We start from the raw sequence: 18,173 nt of genomic DNA, 5'->3' as shown, positions 1-18,173 counted from the left end.
TCCTGAATAAAATAATATAATTGTACCTAATTGTAGTTTAATTTTCACCAGCTTAAAAATACCTTTCATAATAATTGGCTTCGGAAAATTATCATGATCAACCCAGCCGGTTTAGGCCAGTCTGCCACGCTCACCCAGTGAATGGCAGAAAACATTATGGGAAATTTAGGATTCCTGCCGATGTTTTCCTTCACCGTTAAGTGATATTTAAATCGTAAGGTTCTTGAAGGAATAAAACAAAGAAATAAAATAATTGTAGTTTATTATTCACCAGCTGGAAATATCATAAATAAAACTTTGATCGATTTCAAAAAATTGTACGACATAATTATCTAAGCTTTTAATTTCAAAAAGCTTACGTTAAACTCAATCACACTGGTTACAAAAGATTTAAAAATTAACTTAGGTATTAAAAAAATCTTGTTCAGCCTTATCAAACAAAAGATGTCCTTTCGTGTCATCAGTGAGTGGACACACCGCCGAGGTGGTAGAGAAGGTCACGTCGTGAGGCCAACTGTTTATATCGCGATAAACGTCCAGAGCGCCCTTCCGTCCGGAAACACTGGGAATGTAAATACCGTAACGCAACTTCAGAACGTCCTCTATTTAGTTCAGAACCACATCCGAACTGTCAAAAAGTTGTATAAAACTACAGAAGCAAAATATTGGTAAGTTCAGAGAAGAATGAGGAAAGGTCGGTGAGTGGGGAGCGGGGAACGACGCGAAGTTAGTTCTCCTCGATCTCCTGCTCCTGCTCCTCGTCGAACTCGGCGTCCTCGTCGGCGGTCGCCTCCTGGTACTGCTGGTACTCGGAGACCAGGTCGTTCATGTTGCTCTCGGCCTCGGTGAACTCCATCTCGTCCATGCCCTCGCCGGTGTACCAATGCAAGAAAGCCTTGCGCCTGAACATGGCGGTGAACTGCTCAGAGATGCGCTTGAACAGCTCCTGGATGGCGGTGGAGTTGCCGATGAAGGTGGCGGCCATCTTGAGCCCGCGGGGTGGGATGTCGCACACGGCGGTCTTCACGTTGTTGGGGATCCATTCCACGAAGTAGGACGAGTTCTTGTTCTGGATGTTGAGCATCTGCTCGTCCACCTCCTTCATGGACATGCGGCCGCGGAAGATGGCGGCGACGGTGAGGTAGCGGCCGTGGCGCGGGTCGCACGCCGCCATCATGTTCTTGGCGTCGAACATCTGTTGGGTGAGCTCGGGCACGGTGAGGGCGCGGTACTGCTGGCTGCCACGGGACGTGAGAGGGGCGAAGCCGGGCATGAAGAAGTGGAGCCGCGGGAACGGCACCATGTTGACGGCCAGCTTGCGGAGATCCGCATTCAGCTGGCCGGGGAAGCGCAGGCAGGTGGTGACGCCCGACATGGTGAGCGACACCAGGTGGTTGAGGTCGCCGTACGTGGGGGTGGACAGTTTGAGCGTGCGGAAGCAGATGTCGTAGAGAGCCTCATTGTCGATGCAGTATGTTTCGTCAGTGTTTTCTACGAGCTGGTGGACTGATAGGGTGGCGTTGTAAGGTTCTACGACTGTGTCTGACACTTTGGGCGACGGGACTACGGAGTATGTGTTCATGATTCTGTCGGGGTATTCTTCTCTGATTTTGGAAATTAATAGTGTGCCCATGCCGGATCCGGTGCCGCCGCCGAGGGAGTGTGTGAGCTGGAAACCTTGTAGGCAATCGCACGATTCTGCCTCTTTGCGTACTACGTCTAAGACCGAGTCGACGAGCTCGGCGCCCTCTGTGTAGTGTCCCTTGGCCCAGTTGTTGCCGGCGCCCGACTGCCCGAAGACGAAGTTGTCGGGGCGGAAGATCTGTCCGAAAGGTCCCGAGCGGACAGAGTCCATGGTGCCGGGCTCCAAGTCGACCAGGATGGCGCGGGGCACGTACTTGCCGCCGGAAGCCTCATTGTAGTACACGTTGATGCGTTCCAGCTGCAAGTCGGAGTCGCCATGGTAGGCGCCGGTGGGGTCGATGCCGTGCTCGTCCGAGATGATCTCCCAGAACTGGAAACAAAAGAAAGCCCGCTGTAATAAAGCTTTAAGTAAAATTTATACATAATAAACTGACTGAACCACTGGAGTAAAAAACTTGAAATTTTGACAATCGCTTCCTTTTATGACGTAGGCTAAGACTATCCCATAAGGCTAAGGTTAGACGTAGACCAAGAAAGAATTTTTGAAATTCATTAGTAAGAGGGTGTCTCTTTTTTTCAAGCTATACATATTTATGAAAATTGGTATTTAGGCTTTTTTATTCATAGACGTGATTTTTAGAAATCCCCTCAAAGGGGTTAGCTAGGGGATGAAATTTGTATAGCTATGAAAATTGTATTGAGAGTTTCGGGCAAAAATGAAGAAAGCCTCACTGATTTTCAAAAATTCCACTGTAGCAAAATCGGAGCGTATCAGCTAGTCAGTTAATATTATGATGGTATCTAAGTTTTGTTATTGGATGTAGATGAATCAGCAAACGACTCAAGTACGTGAGTAGGGCTGAGCGATAAAATGAGTCACCGGTTGCCTGGACAACAGGATTAGTGAAACATACCCTCATCGCATGTCTGTTACAATATTCATGAGGTCGTTCTACTTTCTTAAACGTTATCAATCCAGGAGCAATAAGTTACCATTTAAGGAACGTGGAAATTATGGTTTAAAGTAGACTTTATGGCTCGCGATCCTTATAAGGTTCGAGCGTGAAACGAGTTCATAGTTTTTTCCAATAACTTCTTATCGTGTTCAAATCTTAGAGATTAGAAATGTGGGCGTTATTGTATGTACAAATACTACCATGTCCCATATTATGGTATAAATCTTTAAAAAGGTCTTGTTCAAACAACTGTCATGGTTGGATTTTAGATACAATCAGTAAATCTAAAAATCGGCCAAGTGCGAGTCAGACTCGCGCACTGAGGGTTCCGTACTACAATCTTATTTTATCGACATTTTTACGATAAATCAAAAACTATTATGCTTAATAAAAATCTGTTTTAGAATGTACAGGTAAAGCCCTTTCATAATATATGATACCCCACGTGGTACAGTAATCTTACTTTGAAAGTTGAAAATAGCAATATTTGTTCATGACCACAATTAATTTTTTTTGTGTGATGTAACCCTAAATTCACAGTTTTCAGATTTTCCCCCTTATGTCTGCTATAAGACCTACCTACCTGCCAAATTTTATGATTCTAAGTCAACGAGAAGTACCCTGTAACTTTCTTGACAGACTGACAAAGTGATCCTATAAGGGTTCCGTGGTTCTTTTGAGGTGCGGAACCGTAAAAATGATGAAAGATTAAACATTACTGCTGTTGTAAAGCTAATTGAAAAAGAAAGGCCGATTAGATAATGCCGATAAGATTGTTCTAGTGTTCCTACTTACTAGATATGAAATCGAAGTCATCACACAAAATAATTTTTAAACTTTTACAACAATTTATTATTGTTACTTATAAAAGTTCAATGATCATACAATATTTTGGCGAGTCATGGAATTGGCAAATTACTCTCTCAATTATGAATCAATTTAGCGTTTTTTGTAAAATACCAACTTTTTTAGGGTAACCTCAAAAGGAAAAACGGAACCCTTATAGGATCACTTTGTTGGCTGTTTGTCTGTCGGTCTGTCAAGAAACCTACAGGGTATACCCGTTGACCTAGAATTATGAAATTTGGCACGTAGGTAGGTCTTATAGTTGACATTCGGGAAAAAATCTGAAAACCGTGAATTTAGGGTTAGATCACACAAAAAAAATTAAATTGTGGTCATGAACTAATAATTACTATTTTCAATTTTCGGAGTAAGATAACTATATCAAGTAGGGTATCATATGAAAGGTCTTCACCTGTGCATTCTAAAACTGATTATTATTTATTTTTATGCATCATAGTTTTTGAATTATCGTGCAAAATATCGAAAAAATACGACTGTAGTACGGAACCCTCATTGCGCGGGCCTGACTCGTACTTGGCCGGTTGTTTAATATTTCTAGCACACGAGTAGATATTATATATATGAGTGCGTTTAAGGTTGGGAGGTCATTCCATCGAGAAACTCTCCTCATTTCGCTGGCTTTAGTGTCGGCAAGACAGTTCTTTTATTGTGGCTCTTTTTAGACAACTAACTCTGTTGCATGTGGTAAGTGTCACTGCCAGACCACGCCAGACTATTCTTCAAGCCTGGCTTTGTGTTTCGCATTTTTTTTTCGATACAAGTTAGCCCTTGACTGCAATTTCCCTTGGTGGTAAATGATGAGGCAGTCTAAGATAGAAGCGGGCTAACCTGGTAGGGGTATGGCAGTTTTTAATAAACCCATGCCTCTTTGGTTTCTATATGGCATCGTACCGGAATGTTGCCTTGAATGGCTAGCAAACAGACAGACAGACAGACACTTTCGCGTTTATAATATTAGTGTGGATTTTAGATGTAACTATAGTTGGGTGAACGTAGATCCATGAGGAGTCCACGTTTTCATCTCAAAGTGTTGATCTAGCGCCCAGTTGGTCGACAGCCGCATATCATCAGACCATGCGACGCCTTCAAAAAAGCGCATCAAATCAATAAACTACCATACAGTAGGTACTCGGCCGAAAGTAGTAGCACTAAATTTGTCTTGAGACTAGAAATTTTGCATGAGGATTCTTTTACACAACATAACTCTGGCCTGTACTAAGTATTTTAAGAAATTCGAAAACGCGGACGAAAACGCGACGCGGGCATCAGATAATGTAATAAAATGCAGGTACGCTGAAAAATAGATCATAATATGTAAGAACAATATGCGGCAGAAAGTAATGTACATCTACCTTTAGAAGGAGATAGCAGATGTGTAGAGCATCGTCCTGTTGTTGAGACCGATAAAACGTCATATAGGTATTAGCAAAGATAATATATTACTTGTATATATTATCTTTGGTATTAGTGACAGAGCGCTCTACAAAGGGGAAATCCTAATAATCCTACTAATATTATAAATGTGAAAGTGTGGATGTTTGTTACTCAATCACGCAAAAACAGCTGAACGGTTTTAGAAAAAAAAATCTTTTTTATTCGAATAAACTTTTACAAGTACTTTCGAATAGTCGGATGCATCTACCACTGGTTCGGAATGCCTTTCAGACCGAGAAGAACCAGCAAGAAACTCGGCGGTTGCTCTTTTCAAATATTTGATATAGGTACAAGATTGTGCCATGTATAAAATAGTATTTGCAGTCTTGTGCGTTGCTGGAACGAGCTGCAGGTCAAATCAACGCTCTTTTATCATTTAGATAATCTTCAATTGTGTAATATGCTTTTTTCAGGAGCATATTTTTTAATAGATTTTTTAAACTTGTGCAAAGGTAAGTCCAAAATAGTTTGCGGGATTTTATTATAAAAGGTAATACCCATACCCACAAATGACTTCAGGACTTTTCTGAGGCGGAAGGTAGGAGCTGCAAGCTTATTTCTGTTTCTTGTCAGCCTATTGTATAGATAGTATAGAAAATCAAAGAGTTCCCGGGATTTTTCACGCAGACGAAGTCGTGGGCATCAGCTACTTTCATTCTAAAAGCACATTACTTTCTGCCGCGTACTGTACTGCAGTGGAGTAGATAGGTATAGAGATCACAAGAGTGCTCCAGTGATGGCACGCTTCCAACTCCTGAGTCAGCTGATGATATCAGACGTCCACTCCACGTCTTTCTCGCTACCATTCGCTATAGGTACATGACGAGGCAATAAACATAAGTTAGCTTCGCGGAAACCACTCATTGGTCGAATTTATATGTCAACCGTAAAAAACCGGCCAAGTGCGAGTCAGGCTCGCGCAATGAGGGTTCTGTACTACAGTCGTATTTTTTCGACATTTTGCACGATAATTCAAAAACTATGATGCATACAAATAAATAAAAATCTGTTTTAGAATGTACAAATCTCTACAAATCTGCTATCTTCTACAGTGCGACAAGGCTCTCTTGGCACTTGAGTGACATTGACAGGGGGGCGCTGTTGGGGAACAAAGGCTTAGAATATTCAAAGATCAAAGGGGACACTTGACGGCAACGTAAGTTCCGATTTTCGCCACGCGCCAAGATAGCCTTGTCGCACTGTAAAGGTCGATCGATGTACATTACTTTCGGCCGCGTAATGTTCTTCTAAGTACCTACCACTAGCGGATGCATAAACGAAGAGTGCCTATTCTTAGTTCGCAATAGGTATGATGCGTTGTCCATACGACTGCAAAAGGCAAGACTATGAAGCTTGATTGATTTATGACTAAGCCAATCAGTATTGTGTCTTCATTGCGAATAATAATAGGATTAGTTCTCTAGCTTCTTAGAAATCGACACTCAGCTCTTGAGCTGTCTAGATGGGCTTAAGATGGCTACCTACATAATCTTACTTCAAAAATTGAAAATACTAATTATTAGTTCATGACCACAATATAATTTTTTTTGTGTGATGTAAGTTGTTACCACATTTTCAAGGTTTCCAGATTTTTCCCCGAAAAATCCTACCTGCAAAATTTCATGATTCTAGGTTGACGAGAAGACAGACCTACAGACAGACAGACAACAAAGTGATCCTATAAGGGTTCCGTTTTTCCTTTTGAGGTACGGAACCCTAAAAATTAACAAATCGGTCCAGAAACCTAGAAAAAATCGGTGTAAAATTACACCCATTAAATAACGGACCGAATTGAGAAACACCTTGGAAGTCGGTTGACAAAGTATGAAATGGGCCATATTTCGTTCCAAGAAACAATGAATGTTGCTTTATATACGAAGTTTATATGAATAGTTCTCTCATGTCGGTCTTTCGGTCAATAAAACCGTAGGAACGCGCAGTTTCGTCATAGTTACTACAGCTTTCAGTGGTTATTTCAGCGAGGCGGAAGCGAGATCAACGACCCGTGGACATGCGCCGCTCCTTCCTATGCGATTATCATTATATCGATTCGCTCTTTTTTGTATAACTCCCGCTAATCGCTATTGCGCGTGACCGCCATTTTGAGCCTCAATAGCTCAACCGGTAAAGGAGTGGACTGAAAACCGAAAGGTCGACGGTTCAAACCCCGCCCGTTGCACTATTGTCGTACCTACTCCTAGCACAAGCCTGACGCTTAGTTGGAAAGGACAGGGGAATATTAGTCATATAACATGGTTAATATTCTTTAAAAAAAAAAATTAGTGACGTCAGCACTAGACTGAAGTTTCGAGCTAGTGGTATATATATTTTTATTTCAGCTGAATGACGTCCAAATTACGTCCTTTAGAACTTTCGATGTTAATGAGACATGGTCCCAGCGCAATAGCAATTTGCGGGACTTATACGTTTCTTTTGGCACAGATAATAACTTGCGAAGAAATCCGTACTAATATTATAATTGCGAAAGTGTCTGTCTGCTAGCCTTTCACGGCCCATCCGTTCAACCGATTTTGACGAAATTTGGTACAGATTGCATCCCGGGGAAGGATACAGGCTGCTTTTTATCCCGAAAAATCAGAGTTCCGCCGGGATTTTAAAAACCTAACTCCACGCGGACCAAGTCGCGGGCATAACACCTAAAAGGATCACTTTGTTGTCTGTCTGTCTGTATAGAGGTATAGAGTACTTCCCGTTGACCTAGAATCATGAAATTTAGCAAGAAGGTAGGTCTTATAATAGACACGAGGAGAAAAATCTAAAAACCGTGAATTTGTGGTTACATCACAAGAAAAAAATTAAAATGTGTTCATGAATGCCATTTTCAACTTTCAAAGTAAGATTACTGTAGGTAGGTAGGTAGGTACCAAGTGGGGTATCACTACCATATAAAAGGGCTTTACTTGTACATTCTAAAACAGATTTTTATTTATTTATAGGCATAATAGTTTTTGATTTATCGTGCAAAATGTCGATCAAATACGGTAGCTGTAGTACAGAAGCGCGAGTCTGACTCGCACTTGGCCGGTTTTTCCTTTTGAGGTACGGACGGAACTCTAAAACCTATGAATTTAGAATCTTGTAGGTCATACACAAAGCAAGTCTAACTTCATTTAATTTCTTCATGTTCTATTGATAACAGGAATGTGTCACCTATGAAATAAAGTTAAATCAAAATTACCAACCTATTGAAACTATCTACCTAAACTAATTATTTAATTCATGATTCTAGGTCAACGGGAAGTAGGTACCCTATAGATTTCTTGACAGACAGACAGCATAGCGATCCTATAAGGAAATATACCTCAAAAGGAAAAACGGAACCCTAAAAAAACCGGCTAAGTGCGAGTCAGGCTCGCGCAATGACGGTTCCGTACTACAGTCGTATTTTTTCGACATTTTGCAGGATAATTCAAAAACTAGGTATGATACATAAAGATAAATAAAAATCTGTTTTAGAATGTACAGGTGAAGACCTTTCATATGATACCCCACTTGATATAGTCGCTCACTTCGAAAGATTGAAAATACTAATTATTAGTTCATGACCACAATTTAATTTTTTTTGTGTGATCTAACCCTAAATTCACGGTTTTCAGATTTTCCCCCAAATGTCACCTATAAGATCTACCTACCTGCCAAATTTCATGATTCTAGGTCAACGGGAAGTACCCTGTAGGTTTCTTGACAGACAGACGGATAGACAGACAGACAGACAATAAAGTGATCCTATAAGGGTTCCGTTTTTCCTTTTGAGGTACGGAACCCTAAAAACCGGTTAAGTGCGAGTCGGACTCGCACAAGAAGGATTCCGTGCCATCGTAAAAGAATTTGTTAACACTTTAATTATTTTTTTGTGATGTGTACACATTCGTAGTGCAAAATGTTGAATTGTGGTACGGAACCATCTATTCGAGAGTCTGACTCGCAGTTGGCTAGGTTTTTGGTCATAAAACCAGTTTTTCTTGTGGGCTTTATGTAAATATGCCATCTGACCATCCATACAGCCTACATATCTACTTAAATGCAAAAAAAATGGTTTCAAATGTTCACCAACAGGCAAAATGGCCCTTTTTACACATGGCTAATTTCCTGGAGGAAAAAACTGCCATACGGCAGCTGTTATAGTTCCTACTTTGTAATTCGAACGTTACAAATAAGGCATTCTTATTGGTCGCCCTTTATCAGTGGGACGCGTAGGTAAATACCTAACCTTGGGGGCTCAACTATGCGTGCCCTAACGGTTTTTTCATGGCGGCAAAGCAGTTCCAAAAAAAATCTACTTTTTTTCCTAGGATCATTTATAGGTAAATATCAGTAAATATTCAATTTCAGTGCATACTCAATAACGTTATCGAAACAATAGGTAGATTAAAATGATTCATACACTTAACAATCGATATTTGAATTTCGAACCAAAACTGAGTTGAAGTGTGTTTACGACGAAAATAAAATTTCAAATTTCGAACAAAGAACTGTGGACAGCGAGAGCGACCGGCAAATGGCGACACAGCACGTGGATTGAAAAAATTGAACTAGAAAATCAACGTGAAAGTCACTGACTACTTCGGTACCTACTCGTAATTCAAAACTTTCAATTTACACAAAAAGATAACTGAAATGAACATTTTAGTATGATTATAACAAGTTTACATAGCTAGTTTTGTTTCTAACCTTAGGAAATGATAACTTCTATGCGAAACGGAGCATGCGCAAAATTCGAAAATCGAACAGCCACACCCACTCAGAGTACAAGAAAATTAGTGACAAGTTACTTTGTAGGCTTTAATTCACGTATTAGGTAAGTTAGGTAGGTACTTTATAAACAACTGCTTTCTTTGTGAGGTCAGTTTTTCTACGGGACTTGGTGGCGTCACAAAATGCCGGCCGCGCATTCCCAGACGATAGCACAAAAACCTATGCAAAGTATAAAAAACATGGTATTTACCTTAGCGCCGATCTGGTTTCCGCACTGACCGGCTTGAATGTGTACGATTTCCCTCATTTTGTGAATGTGAACTTAATAAATTACTTAACACTAATATATTTTCTGCTCCGCACGCACCACGTACTTTCGTGGCTGCTTGAAGAATAATAGCGCCGTTCGTTCCGGCGAGCGCTCCACGAAAGCGAGGTATCGAATAGTGACGCGCGGCGTGTATCGATAACTTTTGGCGCATTGCGACATCTCAAGTTTTGAAATGCTGCTTTTTAATAATATTGTGTAACAGCTTACACTCTACTAAAAACTAAGGCAATGTCACATCTATACTAATACTATGAAGAGGAAAGTTATGTTTGTTTCTTTGTAATCGATAAACTAAGTAACTTCTGAACTGATTTTTATGACTCTTTCAATATTAAAAAGCTAGTTTATACAGAAGTAAGATAGTCTATGAATTACATAATGTGTACCGCGGACAAAGTCACGGGTAAAAGTTTGTATGAAATACTTTTTGCCAATAATTCTGTTTACCCCTTCTTCTATCACAAAACATTGTTTTAATAATAACTCTTGACCCCCATTTTGCACGTCTGAAAACGCAACCTAAACTTTTACAGTTTAGATTTGGATTTTACTTAACTGATTTTATTAAAATTTAGTGCAGTATGTTAGTCAAAATAGATGCTTTGAACAAAATAGAAGCTAATAATTTTTTCATCGGATTCTTTAATCCGATTTATTTTAAAAATAAAACATTTTAGTTGAATTCTCTACTTTTGAGGTGTAAGTATTTTCACCATCAGTGGCAGAAATATTTAAGAATTATATAGTTAGTCAACAATTTCTAGTGCTATACAAGTTGATATAATGCATGAATTACAATGAATACTTTCAAATTGGAATATAATATTATGTACAATTAATAATGTTATATTAATGCAAAGAAAAATACCACATATAATCGTAGATAGTTATCGTGAAGAAATTATAGTTTACATCCACAAAAATAGTTTAAATAATAATATACTCGTATGGGGCCACCTTTAATATGTTTACCAAGTCGTTTGGATGATAAAGGCTGTTTAAAGGTGACAAACAAACATACTGAAACTTTCACACTTATAATATTATTAATGTGCTCTTTATAGCAAATAATATAATCAAGACCAGTTGTCTTATATCTAATATGAATTTGAACTTGACTGGAAAACAGCTCACTACTGAGCATAGGTCTCCTCTCGGAATGACTGGGGTATAAGGCCATTGTCTGCCACGCTGGCCTATTGCGGATTGGAGATTTCCTAACGATGTCTTCTTTCACCATTCAAGCAAGTAATATTTTAAGAACTTAAAATGCACAATACTTTAGAAACATGCCTGGGATAGAACTACAGACCCCCTGACTAGGACACAGATGTCTTAACCACTAGGCTATCATCATTAGACATAGAAATACTTATAAAAACTACTTATCGATATCGATACCGTCAAATCACTATTCAGAAATCGCGGCTTGCTGATTGGCTGGCGTCGCCATAACCATTATCAGCGTACCAACTTTGCGAAGAACTATTTTCGATAACGTTTCATATCTTTTATATTTTTATTTGCATCAATAAAATATGTCAAATTGAACTATGCTTAGAAACAAGTTATTTATTTAGGGTAGGTATGTTAAAATGTGTTAATGATGAGTAATTTTCGTTAAATATTGATAGGTTTGCGCAGATGTTTTATGTTGTAAGGTTGGTATTGATCGCCGGCCGGCAGGCGCAGACGGCAGACTTGGCCTCCGGGGGCTGTGAGTGGGGTGGGGAATGGGGTGAGGGGTCCGATTCGAATCGAATCCTTTTTGGGACCAATGTAGGGCATGGCTATATTTTATTAAAAATCAATATAATATAGGTTTCATAATATTTTAATAATCAATTAAAGTATTTTTATACAGTAGAGACGGGTAAGATTGGTATAAAAGCTAGGATTTTACGTTGCCATTAAAAATTAAAAAAAGCGTCTAGTACTCTAGTACTACCTACTTATAGTACCTACCTAGGTAAATAGTAGGTTATGTTTTGTGGAAATACAGTTTATTATTTACTAGTTGATGCCGGCGACTTCATCCGCGTGGTTTTAGGTTTTTAAAAATCCCTTGCGAACTCCGAGATTTTCCGAGATAAAAAGTTGCCTATGTCACATACCAATGTACCATGTGTCACTCTCTAGGTCTTATACCTACTATACCAATGCAAAAAATCACGTCGATCCTTTGATGTGATTATTATTATTTTATGACAAAGTTACCCGCATTTTGACGCTTTTGTAGATCGGCTCTGACTTCTGATCACAAAAATCCATCCATGGACGTGTGATGGACGTCCATCGGTTGATATTATGATGATGATGATGATGTTCTAGCTAGGTAGGTACACACTGGAGTCTGTTGTACCTATTAATAGCTCAACCATTAAGCTACTGATAAGCGGTCGTTAACCGGACGAACGGTTAGATAAAAGCTTTGTAATCTTTTGTTTAAGTTTTAAGCTTTTTATGTACCTACCTACTCAAGCTTATATAATGCTAAATGGGGCATGAAGTACCTGAAATCCTGAGAACTGTAACGGTTTTTGTTTTAGGTAAAATTGCTGCTATAAACTAAAATTAAGCTCACATACACACACACCTTCACGCCTTTGAGAACATTATGGAGAACGCATGCAGGTTTTCTTACGATGTTTTCCTTCACCGTTAAAGCAAGTAATAGGTTTTTATACACGTCTATTGTTTAAAACGCACATAACTCCGAAAAGTTAGAGGTGCGTGCAGCGTGCACTAGACCAAACCCCCGACCTCCCGAATAGGAGGTCTTAACCACTGGTGCTATAAGGGCTCGTATATATATTTTTTAATTCAGACACAAGTTAGCCCTGGTGGTGACGATGCAGTCTAAGATGGAAGCAGAAACCCATGTCCCTTTGGTTTCTACACGGCATCGTCGTACCGGAACGCTAAATCGCTTTGCGGCACGACGTTGCCGGTAGAGTCGTAACTAGCCACGGCTGAAGCCTCCCAGCAGATCAGACTAAAAATTTTGAAATTATAAAAATCCAAACCCCTGCCAGGAATCGAACCCGGGACCTCCCACTAATAAGACCACAGTGCTAACCACTGCGCCAGGGAGGTCGTCACTTACAATAGGTAGGTATGTATTACCATTTGTCATTAGTATAGGTAAAAATAACTGCACAATAACGACCATCTGTTCGAAGTTCCAACCTCGAGGAGAGAGATTCGCGTCAGCAAGGCGCCGCCGCTGCCGGCGTCTGACGGTTGCCACGCGGTGCCTGTCGTACATTGCTGGCTGTCAGTCTAGCTGCTGCTGTTGGCTGTTCCTTCTAACTATCGTTGTTTGTATAGGCAATAATTAATGCACAAACGACCATCTGTTCGAAGTTCCAACCTCGAGGAGAGAGATTCGCGTCAGCAAGGCGCCGCCGCGGCCGGCGTCTGACGGTTGCCACGCGGTGCCTGTCGTACATTGCTGGCTGTCAGTCTAGCTGCTGCTGTTGGCTGTTCCTTCCAACTATCGTTGTTTGTATAGGCAATAATTAATGCACAAACGACCATCTGTTCGAAGTTCCAACCTCGAGGAGAGAGATTCGCGTCAGCAAGGCGCCGCCGCGGCCGGCGTCTGACGGTTGCCACGCGGTGCCTGTCGTACATTGCTGGCTCTCAGTCTAGCTGCTGCTGTTGGCTGTTACTTCCAGCTATCGTTGGTCCATGTAAGCTGGAGTAAGTCAGAAGCGCGAGATAGGGTCCGCTGTGGTCGATTTATGGCAGCAACGCTGGACGGACGATGAAAGAGGCAGTCATCTCCGGATATAGTAGATACCCGTATTATTAAAAAAAAAAAAACCGGCCAAGTGCGAGTCGGGCTCGCGCAATGAGGGTTCTGTACTACAGTCGTATTTTTTCGACATTTTGCACGATAATTCAAAAACTATGATGCTTAAAAATAAATAAAAATCTGTTTTAGAATGTACAGGTGAAGACCTTTCATATGATACCCCACTTGATATAGTCACTCACTTCGAAAGTTGATAATACTAATTATTAGTTTATGACCACAATTTAATTTTTTTTGTGTGATCTAACCGGATCTTCACGGTTTTCAGATTTTTCCCCAAATGTCAGCTATAAGATCTACCTACCTGCCAAATTTCATGATTCTAGGTCAACGGGAAGTACCCTGTAGGTTTCTTCACAGACAGACGGACAGACAGACAGACAGACAGACAGACAGCCAGACAGACAGACAGACAGACAACAAAGTGATCCTATAAGTGTTCCGTTTTTCCTTTTGAGGTACGGAACCCTAAAAAGGCTCTCAAAAAACCACAAAGGAGCAATGTAAAGCATCCATTTCTTAGTATTCTAAGATGAATAGTGTATGTACCTACATAACCTTATTGTAATATTGTTACTTACATATGTAATGTATTTCAATAAACCGTTTCGTAAACAGTGGTGACTCAGAAAACTTTCACGAATCGATCAACACCATGTAAGAGTAAACACTAAAATGGCGGCCTTACCTTATCAGTGCAGGTTTTTTGTAGGTACACTTCTACGACCAAAGAGTCTGTGCCAGAAAAGTCTGTGTTGATCGGAATTTAGATGTCGATAGACGGAAATATCTCTCTACAAATAGGTAGGTACCTATGCTGAAGAGTTGATTAAATAAATAAATAAATAAAATAAAAATCTTTTTTATTCGTATAAACTTTTACAAGTACTTACGAATAGTCGGATGCATCTACCACTGGTTCGGAATGCCTTTCCTACCGAGAAGAACCAGCAAGAAACTCGGCGGTTGCTCTTTTCAAATATTTGATATAGGTACAAGATTATGCCATGTATAAAATAGTATTTGCAGTCTTGTGCGTTGCTGGAACGAGCTGCAGGTCAAATCCACGCTCTTTTATCATTTAGATAATCTTCAATTGTGTAATATGCTTTTTTCAGGAGCATATTTTTAATAGATTTTTTAAACTTGTGCAAACTGCAAAGGTAAGTCCAAAATAGTTTGCGGGATTTTATTATAAAAGGTAATACCCATACCCACAAATGACTTTTGGACTTTCCTGAGGCGGAAGGTAGGAGCTGCAAGCTTGTCTTTGTTTCTAGTTAGCCTATTGTGTAGATCACCAATTTTCTTGTAACTAAGAATATTTTGTCTTACAAAAATTATGTTATTATAAATATATTGAGAGAGATTGATCTCATTCCACCCGCCTTATTCTACAACCGCACCGAAAAAGGAGAGTGGAATGAGATCAAATAACTCTTCGGAACACTCTCCATTATAGAGGCGGTAGAACACGCAAAGAGAGCTTACGTCTCTGCAGTGTTCCAGACTTTCCAACGAGCCGGTTAGTTCATATGAAAGGGCTTTACCTGTATAGGTATTCTAAAACAGATTTTTATTTATTTTCATGTATAACACTTTTTGATTTATGATGCAAAATGTCGAAAAAAATACCCGAGTACGGAACTCTCGGTGCGAGTCTGACACGCATTTGGCCGGTATTTTCTTCATGATCATGATCAACCCATCACCGGCTCACTACAGAGCACGGGTCTCCTCTCAGAGTGAGATGGGTTTCGGCCAGTCTACCACGTTGGCCATGTGCGGATTGGTAGACTTCACACACATTGAGAACGTTATGGGAAACTCTCAGGCATGCAGGTTTCCTCACGATGCTTTCCTTCACCGTTAAAGCAAGTGACATTTAATTACTTAAAACGCATATACCTAAAAGTTAGAGGTGCGTGCCCGGGATCGAACCCCCGATCTCCGATTAGAAGGCGGACGTACTAACCACTAGGCTATTACAGGTTTTTTTCTTACTTAGGTATATACCAGGCTAGTACTTGAGACATTGATGTGATTGTGGTCGAGCGTAAGCTTTGCAGTTTCTGACTTCTGTGCATTAAAAAACAATAGTAGGTACTGAATAGTGAATACTGATTCACTTCATGTGTCATAAATAAAGTGGTTTTATGATTAATCTTCTAAGCATAATGTTATTATCACGTGGGAAGGAAGGTCAGTAAAGTAAAAAGGTTAGCCAGCTTGTTTTATTTGAGGTTCTTCCTGTTGTTTGCTCAAAATGTCTTTGACATACCGTTCCACTAAAACTAGAATTAAGTTTTAATTTTTTTATTACGGTCTACTTTACATGTGGGCCCTTGACTGCGATCTCACCTGGTGGTAAGTGATGATGCAGTCTAAACTTTTCGGAGTTATACATGCACTATATCACTTGTTTTAACGGTGAAGGAAAACATCGCGAGGAAACCTGCATGCCTGAGAGTTCTCCATAATGTTGTCAAAGGTGTGTGAAGTCTACCAATCCGCACATGGCCAGCGTGGTAAGCTATGACCGAAACCCTTCTCACTCTGAGAGACCCATGCTCTGTAGTGAGCCGGCGACTGGTTGATCATGATGATGATGACTGGCAGGTATAATTCTGACCCAAGCCATTTCTAAATAGGGTATTCTTAATTTTCATTCTTTTAAATATCGCATGTGTTCGGAGTTCGGACCTTTATGGCTTAATTTAGGGGTGTGATTGACTGCTCTGAACTACACAACAAGCTCTGCTGCGTTTATGCACCCTCTAATTACAGCTATCTCCGCCACCGCTCCAAATTTTTCGTAAGTCCGTTTAGTCGCACGGTAGCGCGCTCCGGTCAGTGGTCACCCATACCGCGCACTTTGGCTGCGCTCAACGCGCTGCTGAAGGAGTCCCCTCGCTGTGACATATTTGCTGACAAATGGGCTGACCTCATGGGTCAGATCTTGCACTTTTGTGAAAATTTATAATTTTGCTTTTTAAAATTTATAATTTTAACAATTTTTGTAAGTATGTTTATGTTAGTTTGTACTCGTAGTTTAATTAGTGTAATTGGCTTAAATAAATAAATAATGGCTGTGCCTTTGGGATGTAGCTGGGTATCCAGTATTTGAATTTCTGACGATATTTTTACTGTTACACGCGCTCATTACATTATAAGTGCCTGGTTTCCATACTTTTGTACTGTAGATTCCAATTCCATTTCTGAGACTCAGTATAGAAATTCAGAAGTTTTTATCACTTTTGTAAGGGATTTTGAATGATTTGGAACACATAATGTGAATAACCAATGAGGTGTTCACACGGTCCACATATTTTTAGGTGTTAAACTGTTTACTTTACACAGGTATGACATAAGCCTGTTTTGACGAACTGACATCATTTTGTTATCATCGCCATTTTACCTTGAACCGTCTCGCCGCAGCCCTCGCTCATATTTACAGCCACTGGACTTTAATAACGGGATCTGTAGAGTTCTTTCAAAATGGCCGTGTGCGTGCACTTCTAAATATAGAAGTATGATGTCAGGTGTCGAAGAGTTCAGTGCCGATACGTCTGAATACTTCATTTCCTTTTTGAGACATAATTTCAAAGAGTTTAATACAAGGGTATGGTGGTACTGAATTTGGACACCTAATTTTTCAAGAATTATTAACATGTCTATCAAGAATAGGTACCACAAAGAGTTTAAATTCAAGCCTATGGTGGTTCTGAACTCAGAATACAGAATAAACTTACAGAATAAAGTTTGTTCTGTATTCTGAGGTTCTGAATTTGGACACCAAATTTTTCAAGAATTATCAACATAATTTTAACACAAGATTACCTACACATAATTTCAAAGAGTTTAAATTCAAGCATATGCTGGTTCTGAATTTGGACACTTAATTTCCATGAATTGTCAACATGTCTATCAAGATTAATAAAATTATTAAGGTGTTAACTATTGACATGCCTATCAAGCTTATACTTATTAGTTTAGTAGGTAAGTATATCAAGCACCTCTTTCTCCATTAAAATTATTGATAACCCCTATGAACATGTAGTTCAGAACATTTGTAACCATTTTGTAAAAAGCTTTTTTACTGCAATCACTAATTGCTTTGGGTGTGCCGGTTTCTAATTCTCTACGCCCTACCCTCTTTTAAGGTTTGCCATTACTTACTTAATATTTTTTTATACGTACCTAACTTCTTTCAACTGTCCAATTATTACCAGCTTTGGACTTCAAGTCACTTATTAAAATGCAGCGACTAATAATATAATATTAGGGACTACACAAATTTCAAATTTGTGTAGTCCCTATTTCACCCTCTTAGCGATTGAATTTTCAAAAATCCTTTCTTAGCGGATGCCTACCTCATAATAGCTCTCTGCATGCCAAATTTCAG

The 18,173-nt window shown here is 39.8% G+C and overlaps 1 protein-coding gene across 1 annotated transcript; it reads right to left on the bottom strand.

The window, feature by feature from the left end:
• Positions 1 to 245: 245 nt before the first annotated feature.
• LOC117983930 (tubulin beta-1 chain) lies at positions 246 to 10,034 on the bottom strand. The gene is made up of 2 exons (XM_034970573.2): positions 9,868 to 10,034; positions 246 to 2,014 (listed from the first exon to the last, which is right to left on the bottom strand). Exons 1-2 carry the CDS (start codon positions 9,922 to 9,924, stop codon positions 728 to 730), a joined length of 1,344 nt encoding a protein of 447 aa, XP_034826464.1. The 5' UTR covers positions 9,925 to 10,034; the 3' UTR covers positions 246 to 727.
• Positions 10,035 to 18,173: the final 8,139 nt, after the last annotated feature.

Source organism: Maniola hyperantus, chromosome 7, assembly GCF_902806685.2.
Source record: "Maniola hyperantus chromosome 7, iAphHyp1.2, whole genome shotgun sequence".
Lineage (NCBI taxonomy): Eukaryota > Metazoa > Arthropoda > Insecta > Lepidoptera > Nymphalidae > Maniola > Maniola hyperantus.
The sequence above is the reverse complement of the archived record's forward strand: the minus strand, read 5'-3'. Positions and strand labels throughout refer to the sequence as shown.

Excerpts from the sequence above, each read along its gene's own strand:
- LOC117983930 (XM_034970573.2), bottom strand. The coding sequence starts at position 9,924 with ATGAGGGAAATCGTACACATTCAAGCCGGTCAGTGCGGAAACCAGATC. Across the intron at positions 2,015-9,867 it reads GAAACCAGATCGGCGCTAAG|TTCTGGGAGATCATCTCGGA; the intron begins GTAAATACCATG and ends TTTTGTTTCCAG.